The sequence below is a fragment of the Pyrus communis genome, chromosome 13 (assembly GCF_963583255.1).
Source record: "Pyrus communis chromosome 13, drPyrComm1.1, whole genome shotgun sequence".
NCBI classification, from domain to species: Eukaryota; Viridiplantae; Streptophyta; class Magnoliopsida; order Rosales; family Rosaceae; genus Pyrus; species Pyrus communis.
This window is the reverse complement of record NC_084815.1, coordinates 22,777,565-22,788,198: the sequence shown is the minus strand read 5'-3', so window position 1 is coordinate 22,788,198 and position 10,634 is coordinate 22,777,565. Positions and strand designations below refer to the sequence as shown.

At 36.9% G+C, this 10,634-nt stretch overlaps 1 protein-coding gene across 1 annotated transcript; it reads left to right on the top strand.

Moving 5' to 3' along the window:
• The first annotated feature begins 6,381 nt into the window (after window positions 1–6,381).
• On the top strand, window positions 6,382–8,363 carry LOC137712470 (homeobox-leucine zipper protein HAT5-like). The gene is made up of 3 exons (XM_068451539.1): window positions 6,382–6,705; window positions 7,154–7,548; window positions 7,643–8,363. Exons 1-3 carry the CDS (start codon window positions 6,570–6,572, stop codon window positions 8,084–8,086), a joined length of 975 nt encoding a protein of 324 aa, XP_068307640.1. The 5' UTR covers window positions 6,382–6,569; the 3' UTR covers window positions 8,087–8,363.
• Window positions 8,364–10,634: the final 2,271 nt, after the last annotated feature.

The window sequence follows — 10,634 nt, the reverse complement described above, 5'->3', positions numbered from 1 at the left end:
TTTGAACGACTAACTATACTAACCGAAGTTTAAGAAAAGTATTGACATTCTAGTGTTATTGCTTGTTAAACCATATTTTATTGTTCAAAGTCGCCTCATGAAAAAAAAAATTTGGATCCGTCCTCAACGTGGTAGTCGGTGTAACAGATGAGGCCATTGTGTCTTAAACTAATCTCCAAGGATCAATTCTTTATCTACTCCCTAATCATGGAAAACCTTTGCTTAATTTCTTAGGTCGAATTTAACAAGGCTATCCAAATTTCCCCATCAAAGTTCATGTGATTTCTTCTGGCATTGAGCTTTCAGTGCTGGACTGAGATGCTTCGCCTTTCGACTAGAATCGTCTGACTGGTACTATTAACGTACTGGTGTGGCCATATCATTCTATGTACGTAGTTGCCCTGTAGCTTAGGTTTCCTTTCTGAGCCACCTGAATGCCTGATCATGAAAATATGCGTGGCTATAATTTTTCAGAGACAAATTGGGTGGCTATTAGGGTTTCTCAATTGGGTGTGGTCCTAGCAGTCCACTGTTTAATTACTCCCACGCATTGATATTGCCAACACATCTAGGTTTCCCCTTGTTGAACTTGAAAAATGCTTATTAAAATAAATAAAAGTATGTGGGGATATCTTATTAAAATGAAAAAAGAAGTTGCACTTAGTCTGAAAACACAAACCTTACCTCTAAAAAAACAAAAGATACAAAACAACAACAATAAAACTATATCTCACTAAGTGAGGTTGACTGTATGAACCCTAGAACTCCACTCTGCTCGGATTTGAGCTAAGTTTTCCGTTAATTCCAAGTACTCAATCTCTTTTCTTTGAGTCTTTTCCAAGTCTTCATAGGTTTTATTTTACCTCTTTTGCCCTAAGGTTATGTCATAAACGCATATTCTGACTGGAGCATCTGTCACATAAACGAATCCTCTAAAAAATGAAAGACACAAAAAAAATTAAAATAAAAACACAGGCTAACAATAAACATTTCATCTTTATATATGCTCATGCTTTTGGTGTAAGGCATAAATATCTTCCATAGGTGTATATTTCCATATGCCAATTTTCAGTAGATGATGTTAGGAATCTGATTCTTTATTTTTGGGTAGGGGTCTGAGCAACTAGCTTTTATGAAGCTAATTGTGGGAGTGTTAGGTTTACTTTTTGAATGAGAATTACAACACATATTCATCATCTCAACATCACCGCGAAGGGGTATAATCATCTGATTATTATTCTTAATTTTCATAGAATGTAGCTTTTCCCTGGTAGCGTTTCGTCAAGGAGAACATTAGTATGCTAATCTTAATCATCTAAATATGTCAAGATTATTCCTCACCGCCCACCGGCTATTTAAGGGAATATGACTGTTCATATTACTAATCATAATGTACGTAATTAGGAGGTGTAAATGGAATATGATTAATCATATTATCTGTTAAAACAGTAAATGGAATATGACTAATCATATTATCTGTATGTTTTAACTGAGTTTTATATGTTATGGAAGTTGTACTGGAAATTTTTTTTATCCGGCTATATAGCATCTGTTTCGACTTCTTTGACTACATGCTATAGTGTGAAAGAGGAAGCGAGAATCAACCTGCTGGTATGGATCAAATCTCTCGTTTCATATATTATATGCAACAGAAAGTTAGATTTGCTAATCTCCTTTAATATTGCAAAGCTCAAACTTAACCTAAGTATTGTAAAGCAGTGGAAAAGAGAGAATGCTTATGAAAATGAGTGGCACAAAGATTGCTAAAACTAGAAGTATATGTTAAAAGTTTCCTGCTTATATATCCTTCAAATATTCTCGTCTGTCATTACTCTAATAATCTACTAACTAGAAGCGTATACAGCAGAATCCCTGTTAGAATATTAACACCAGCATCAACAACATGTGACATGGGAACTTCTAAACGACTGAATGGGGACTCCAACAACTCCAATACCATCTAGAAAATTCCTCAAACCATTTTGGCTGGGCGGGACCTCGATGGCCGGTCGATCACCACCGGCCAGTCCGCCATTTAACCGGGGATCCAACCGAACTTTTGTGTCAATTCAATGTCCCAAATATTGAACAAAAAGAAAGTGCAGTAGCCACAAACATTGGCCATGAAAAGTTTCTGTTTTGTAGTAAACTCTTCTAGCTACAGCCACCAAATCTCATAGTGGTTGTTTAAGGAAGTGCCTTGTTTCACCTGAAGTTTCCCTAGCCAATAGAGACTGACCTAAGTGTTGGGAACAATGTGAAATGGGTTCCGATAGTGAGGCGAAGAACCACTACAACTAGCAACCAATAAGGCAGTAGACTGTTGTAGTGGTTTAAGTTTGCCCTAAAAATAGAAAGGTTGAAAGAAATACTCAAAATGCATATCCTATGTTGGCCAACATGAGAAGGTTGAGAAGAACTGCTGCATATTCCTTATGTTCTCCATTGAACATGTTCTTTACTTTGATTTTGAAACAATACGAAATTGAAAATTACTCCAATCCACACATGTTGGAGGTGCCACTTCCAATCTAGTTTGAATTTTTTTGCATGGTTGGTCAATTAGGCCATTTCTGATGGAGTAGGATTCTCTTCCCTTTTTTTTTCCCTCCTTTTCCTTTCCATCTTATTTGAATGGTCATGGTTAAACCACGTCAACATCTTGTATTAATTTTTCACAAAAAAAGAAAGATAAAATAAAGAATGTGAAAAGAGGGGAGGGAAGATGATGAAAAAAGGAGGGGATGAAATTCTAGTCCATTTCCGATAGTTTGGCTAAGTGTAGCCCCCTATGCCATTTTTAGCCTACTAACATATGAATGTTTTGATGAATACTGCAGTGCTATATTTTTTATATTCAGTGATGCAGGGCTATACGTAATTTTCTCATAGTTCTTTTGATTAAAACACTCTGAAATCAATTTGGACTTAATAATATGAATTTTTTGTGGTGGGATTCGTTGCATTTTTCTCTTTCTTCCTATGGTGTGCCTTATTTTCTGATTATTTTGCACGTGATGGGCCACAACAAGATCGAACGGAGATAAGAGGATAGAGAAAGAAACTGAAGAGAGCAGAGAGATATGCTGATATTTGCATCACACCAGATCCGCGCCTCCCAGTTGCTCCTTGAATCTTTTGCACGTGGTGAGCCGAGCCAACACCAACAGTGGTGGCTCGGGCCTCCAACCAAGCTACATTTAGCTGAGCTGGGAGTCTTTTTTCAAGATTTCATTTAGCCCACTTTTTTTTTTTATTTACACTAATTAAGAGGAGTGAGTTTAACCTCACAATAGACTAGCAATAATGAGGTTCAAAGTTGTCTTTGGTGAGCCTAGCCAACACCAACAGTGATGGCTCGGGCCTCCAACCAAGCTACATTTAGCTGAGCTGGGAGTCTTTTTTCAAGATTTCATTTAGCCCACATTTTTTTTTATTTACACTCATTGAGAGGGGTGAGTTTAGCCTTACAATAGACTAGCAATAATGAGGTTCAAAGTTGCCTTTGGTGAGAATCGAACATAAGACCTCTCACTTATAAGTGAAGAAGAATATTATTAGACTGTAGTACTAAGTGACGCATTCCCTTTAACCCACATTAGAGATGGATTTTTGTCAAAAATAGATTACAATGAGCCATTTGGCCAACCATAGGAGATGACCTTAGCAAACATAGTTTAGACTAGTTAGGCTAAAACAATGTGCCCGCTCATTTGCATCTGAACTTAAATTTTTTATCCTGTATATTAGAGTATTTTATAATAAGTTTGAGGTTGTTGAGCCATCAAAAGAAAAGGGATTGCTTAGTGGGTTTGCATTAGAATTGCTCGTGTACTTGGAGAAAGCAAAAGAACCAAATCACTTTCCACTTGTTGCAATTCTAAATGAGAACCCAGAATTGGGTTCCAAAAGCAGAACTGGATTAAGATTGGGGATTGGATCTTTTACACAGTGCGTCGAATATGGGCTTAAGCTCATTGTGGATAGCTCCCAGAACGCAGAACAAGTTATGGGCTTATGTACAAAGTAAGACAAATTATTGGACTAAAGAATTTAACCCAAAGTTCAGAATTTTTTGTTACGGAAATAATTTTCGCACACTCTTTCTTCTTTGCATACTTTTGGTTATTTATGCCTCTTAATTCTCATTTCACTTATTCAATTTAAAGTCAATTAATAAGTAAGGATGTATAGGTGATAAAATGGACATGTGAAATCACTTCCGTTTCTTTACATAAACGATACTAAAAGATAGAAAAATCAGATACAAGATCTTGTAATTGTCTAAGATCGTGACATTCACAAACACAAAGGGGACCTAGCAACAAGTTTGACTGGAAAGTGAAAAAGAAATTAATAGCATGTTTATTTACTTCGAATTGTACTGAAATTCCAATTTCAAACTTTTGTTCCTAATTTCATATGTTTACTAAAATATACAAATTACAAAATACATACAACACACATTTCAATCTTTAATCTCATTATCAGTTCACGTTTTTCATATTCCTAACTTCCCCAATTCACGAATCCCTCCGTTCTATTTACATCTGTGGAATTTTGTTTTGGCATATTGTCTAAAGTGGCACCGAGCGAATATAAAATCTGTATGAAGGGACATGGCTGGCCCCACGTCACGTAGACGTGGCCCAATGGTGGCCCGCCATGTTGAATCGCGAGCCCCGCGTGTGGTTAAAGTGGCACTGAGCGGTCAGAGTCATAGAGAATCGGCCACTGAGTCATCAGAAATCGGTGACTGAGTCTTCTGTTTCTGACTCGCTCCTTCTGAATTCTCAAAGCGATTGATTCGACTCGATTCCTTTGTTTCTGTATTCCCCCCCTCGTTTTCATCTTCCAATTAGAGTACTTTTACTATTATGCCCCTCCACATTTACCATTATGCCCTCCGCTACATGTTCCACGCTCTCATTCTGTCATTTTCCTGTGGAAAATGTTTAGAATATTTTAGCATGTTGTTTGCACGTCTTTCTAAAGAAAACAAAACAAAATTTTGTTTATGCACACTCATTTTTACTTATAACGTATTTCTCATATTTTTTGATGATCGGATCGTAAGAATTAAAAAATATCAAAAAACAAAAATTAACAAAGAGGGTGTGAAAAATAAAAGTGAGTATGTGGCACCACTATGAACAAGTCTCCTACCCTAGCTAGCTAGCTATGATTTGGGAGAAAAATGAACAATTTTCTTTTCCAAAGAATATGGTACCTGAAAAATATGGGCCTGGAAGAAACTCTTTTAAAGTAAGACTCTAACTGCCACCTCATAATTTAACGTTAATTTTCTTGTAAACATTAGAAATATTGTCCAAAAAATATGAGATGACAAAGAGTCTATTGAAAGTTTCACTTTAAAAATATCTTTTTAGCATTTCTCTTTTCTAGTATCGTTGCGATTTGCCAGTTATTGCATTAGGATCTAAATGAATACATTCCTTTAATGAGAAAATACAATATTTTCTCGATATTCAAATAAATTTCTTTAATATGGTTCAATAAATATAAAAATGTTTTGCAACCTAAACTTTTCCACAAGAGTGAAGTCATATTGTGAGACGTGCAACAACAAAAATATTTGTGTTCATATTGCGAGTCATATTGATTTACGTCACCAATATTTTGGCACGATACTTATTGATTTTTTAAATCAAAAAACATATATAATAGGGTGGGTCAATTTCAAGAGTATATGTGTTCAAATTATGAAATATGTATACAATCAGGCTCTTTAAGGGAAGAATTTTTTCAAAAAAAAAAAAAGGGACTAATTGTGAGACTCACTCTATATCGAATTTTAACTATCTGAACCGTCTATTTTATAAGTCCCGACTAATAGATCATTCTTGTAAAAATTCAATTCAATTCAATGCAAAATCATTTTTCCATTTAATTGTCATTATGAAATTTCAATGTTTTTAAAACATATTATTCATCAATTTCTTTGAACTCAATTACATGCCTCAAATATTTCTGATTGAGCTAATATTTTGTAAAGATAATTTATAAGATATAATTTGAAAAATAAACAGTTCGGATCGTTGAAGTTAAATATGATGAAAACCTGCAACTAAAACTCCTTGATTATACAATTGATGCTTTACAACGAAGGGCAGGATAGTAATCTAACCCATCTTTGTCCTCCCCTCGAACAGGAACCCCTTATGGCTTTTACTATATTTATCACCATCGCGTTACGCTTCTGAGAAAGAGAGAAGGAAACTCTCTCTCCCCTCCCTCCTCTCCTCTCTCTCTGAAACTTCCCAATTTGCATAGCTCTTCTTCTTCTCCACTGTTTCACCACCACCTCCAAATTGAAAGTCCCACAAGTTCTCCTTGTTCTGAGTGATGGGTGTGTGCAGCCGCTGTTCCCACACTTCCCACATCACAGAAATCATCATCACCAGCTTCTTCCGCCACAAAGCGTGATTCTTTCCAACCCAGAGCTTCGGATCATTCACCTTCTCAAACACCAAGCTGTGATGTTCTCTACAGAAACTTAACAAACGCCTAGTATACAAAACTAATTCGTCGGAGTGTTGACTGTAAACATGGCCGGCGGGAGGGTCTACGGCGGCCGAAATTCGTCCGTCCTCAGTGCTTTGCTTCAGAACCAGAAGAGTTCTGAGCCTCTTGATTCTCTGTTCCTTTCTGGGTCATCAAATTCTTCCTCTTCTTCTTTTCTGGGTACTATTTCACTCTCTCTTTGTATACTCTGTCTCTGTGATTTTTATTATTTGGGTTAATTTATCACTAATTTTTTAGTGTTTCTGATCTGGGTTTTCTGATTTTTCCTTAAATATTTGATCTTTTGGCATATATGAATATGTTAGATATGCATGTTGCTGCTTAACTTGTGTTTGAATTAAGCAAAGATTAAAATTTGCACATAGTCTAGGCCCTTGTTCATCTGTTTGGTTATTGTTATGTTAATTATCTCGGAATTCGGAATCCGGAATCGTAGATTAATCAACAGCCATAACAAACACACTTTGTGATCGGAGCTGATAATGCTCATCAATTTTAGATAATCCATATGATTTGTAGTGGAAAATTGTGTGGCAAGATGTTGTTCATGTGTGTGGTAATATTTTGGAAGATGGTATTCCTAATTAACAGATAATACCTTGTTCAGGTTCAAGATCGATGGTGAGTTTCGAAGATGTTCGCGGAGGAAGTGGATTGAATAGGTCATTGTTCCACCAGTATGAGCACGAAGATAACGGGGAAGATGACTTGGATGAGTATCCCCATCAACCAGGGAAGAAGAGGCGGCTAACCGCTGATCAAGTCCGGTTTCTCGAAAAAAGCTTTGATGTGGAAAACAAGCTGGAACCAGAGAGGAAAGTCCTGCTTGCAAAGGACCTTGGCTTGCAGCCTCGGCAGGTTGCGATATGGTTCCAGAACCGCCGGGCGAGGTGGAAGACAAAACACCTTGAGAAGGATTATGAGGTGCTGCAAGCCAACTACAATAATCTCAAGGCTAACTGTGAAAGCCTTTCGAAAGAGAATGATAAACTGAAGGCCGAGGTAGCGATTAATATATGTCATTGGCTGCCTTAGTTTTTCCATTTGTAGTATTTTGCTCTTGAATTTGACATGATATGTTTGAATTGGCCATCAGGTTCTTGTCCTCTCAGACAAGCTGCAACTCAAAGAGAAAGTGAGAGGAAATTCAGAACTATCTGATACCAACAAATTGTCTCAAGAACCGTCGCACAAGCCAATTGCTGACTCGGCCTCAGAAGGCGAAGTATCAAAAGTCTCAGCTGTGGCCTCTAAGCAGGAAGATCATAGTTCAGGCAGGAGTGATATATTTGATTCAGACAGCCCACATTACACGGATGGAGTTCACTCTTCACTCATGGAGCCTGGTGATTCTTCGTACGTTTTTGAACCTGAGCAGTCTGACCTCTCCCAAGATGAAGAAGATAACTTCAGCAAAAGCCTGCTGCCTCCATACATCTTCCCAAAGCTTGAAGATGTCGATTACTCCGATACGCCTGCAAATTCCTGTAATTTCGGATTCCCGGTGGAAGATCATGCCTTTTGGTCCTGGTCTTACTAAGTTTCTTCTGCAAAATTCGAATTCCCGGGTTATTATCTTCTTGTTTTAAGTATGGCATAGAAGTGTGAATAAGTCCAAGCAAAATGGCGCACCCCGATCCAGATGTGGTGGTGGGAACTAGGTTTCAAAAGCAAAAGATGGTGGTTTTTGCCCCATTTGTAATCCTTTTTTATTTCATGGGGATCTTAAATTAGTGTTTAATGGACCAGTTTTGTATGCAATTCATGTAATTAAATAAAATTCTCTTGTGAATGTAACTTGACGGAAAAGCCTCTCATTTCATCTTCTTATTTGAAAAATTCATGAGACAAGTTCTAAACACGAGCCCTTACTAGTTCCTCTTTATGCTTCCATCCCGATATCGCTTGCCGTTTCTTGCACACCAAGAAACTTTTGAAGTTAAAAATGAGCTGCAGAATGTTTAACCAGAAGAGGGATGCGCAGATGATTGGTCTGTGTGTATGTATATATGTATGTATACCTATCGAAACGTATATAATGTTGCTAGCGATAAAATCTGGTTGCACAGATTTCTTGTGAAGCTCAGCGAAGCCAAGCATCCATCTTTCTTTCTTTCTTTCATGTTGTGGGGGTCAACTTCATGATGGTGAGTCATCCATGTTATTTTCTCTCTGTTTATTCGTCTACTTTTTCTTTTCTTTCCTTTCTTCGGTGGAGGCCAAAAGGCATACGAGAAAATTTTCTGTTGGGGTGCCTTGCCACGTCCGTCCATCCAAGACACAAATAAGGAAAATAAACCCTTTGCCATCGGTGGGTCTCCTTGTGCGTGTCTTTGAGGTATCGTGACAGAGCAGCTCGACTGAAGTTTTTTCTTCCACATATAGAACTCAAGAAGTTGCTAACCATAAAGTTCATAATTCTTCATCCTTTCCATATAATCACTAATCAGTACTCCGATCTTGGTTTCGTTTGGGTTTAGATTCTTGGGAATATCGCTACCAAAATTGTTTGATGAGTGCATTTTTACTCACCACCATTTAGTATAGTATATGCTCACCACCTTATTTATTATCATTAAATGAGATTGAATTTTGAGATTTGTGCTTATCCCTGCACTAATCTAGAAATTCAAGTTAGCAACTGGTGATATAAGATTATGATATCACATCGATTAGACAGGGTCCCATTAAACAAAAAGAGAGACAATTTGGCACACAACCCCATCAAATGATAGTGATGTTCTTGCTTCTATCATATTGAGAATATATATACATATATATATATATATATATATTATAAATAGATAAAAGTTAGAGAGATAATCTTTCTAAGGACATGAGCAAAGTAGGTGCAAAATATCACACTATAACTTTAGTAGCTATAACACAAAAAGGGATGGTAGATAAAGAGAGGGAGGGATACTGATTTTATTTCTCTTACTTTTTTTCGCAGTGCATTTGATAACAGACAGAGTTCTCTATTTATAGAGCGATTATCGTAACTACAACCATCAAAATATAATGATGATACTTTTGAAAGTATCAAACACTATTATTCACTATTACTAAGTCTTTAAGCATTCACCCATTAATTCTATAACACTCCCTCTTAGATGCCCACATATCAACATCAGTTATCTCGTTAAAACCTTGCTCGAAAAAACCCAGTGGGAAAAAACCATAGCAAAGGAAAAAGAGTACAACTTTACCTAGATTATTGATATAGTGTTAAATATGCTTATGTTGCCTCGTCAAAACCTTGATAGGAAAAACCCTATGGGAAAAATCCTAGTCGAAGGAAAAAGAGTACAACAAGCATGTATCATGGATGTTTCCCCTGATATTTATCTCCCATTGATTCCGCATTCTTCAAATTTAGTTGATTGGTAAGTCAACGTAATCCGATACTCTGCACTAACTTTTGAAACGTGCACTTTGGTAGAGACTTGGTGAATAGGTCTGCCAGATTTTCATTAGAAAGGATTTGTCTGACTTCAATAACTTTAGCCTTTTGAAGCTCATGTGTAGTGAAAAACTTTGGCGATATATGTTTAGTCTTATCGCCCTTGATGAATCCTTCCTTCATTTGGACAACACAGGCTACATTATCTTCATGGATGACAGTTGGATTGTCTGTCTTCGAAGGTAGACCACATGAATTCTGGATATGATGGATCATTGATCTTAACTAGGAATATTCATGACTTGCTTCATGTAAAGCAAGTATTTTTGAGTGATTTAAAGATGTAGCAACTAATGTTTGCTTTGTTGAGCGCCATGAGATTGATGTATCTCCATTAGTGAACACATATCCAATTTGTGAGCGGGCTTTATGCGGATTAGAGAGGAAACCAGTATCTGCATATCCAGCAAGGATTTGGTCATTTGTGGATTTTCCTAAGTAAAAGAGACTCATGTTTGTTATCCCACGAAGGTATCGCAAAACATCTTTGACTCATTTCCAATGACGCATTGTTGGAGCAAATCTATACCTTGCTAACAAGTTAACTAAAAAAGTCATATATGGTCTAGTACATTGTGCTAAGTATAATAAACCACATATTGCACTCAAATATGGTACTTCTGGA

Coding starts and splice junctions, on each gene's coding strand:
- LOC137712470 (XM_068451539.1), top strand. CDS start 6,570: ATGGCCGGCGGGAGGGTCTACGGCGGCCGAAATTCGTCCGTCCTCAGT. Junction 6,706..7,153: donor TTCCTCTTCTTCTTTTCTGG/GTACTATTTCAC, acceptor TACCTTGTTCAG/GTTCAAGATCGATGGTGAGT. Junction 7,549..7,642: donor ATGATAAACTGAAGGCCGAG/GTAGCGATTAAT, acceptor ATTGGCCATCAG/GTTCTTGTCCTCTCAGACAA.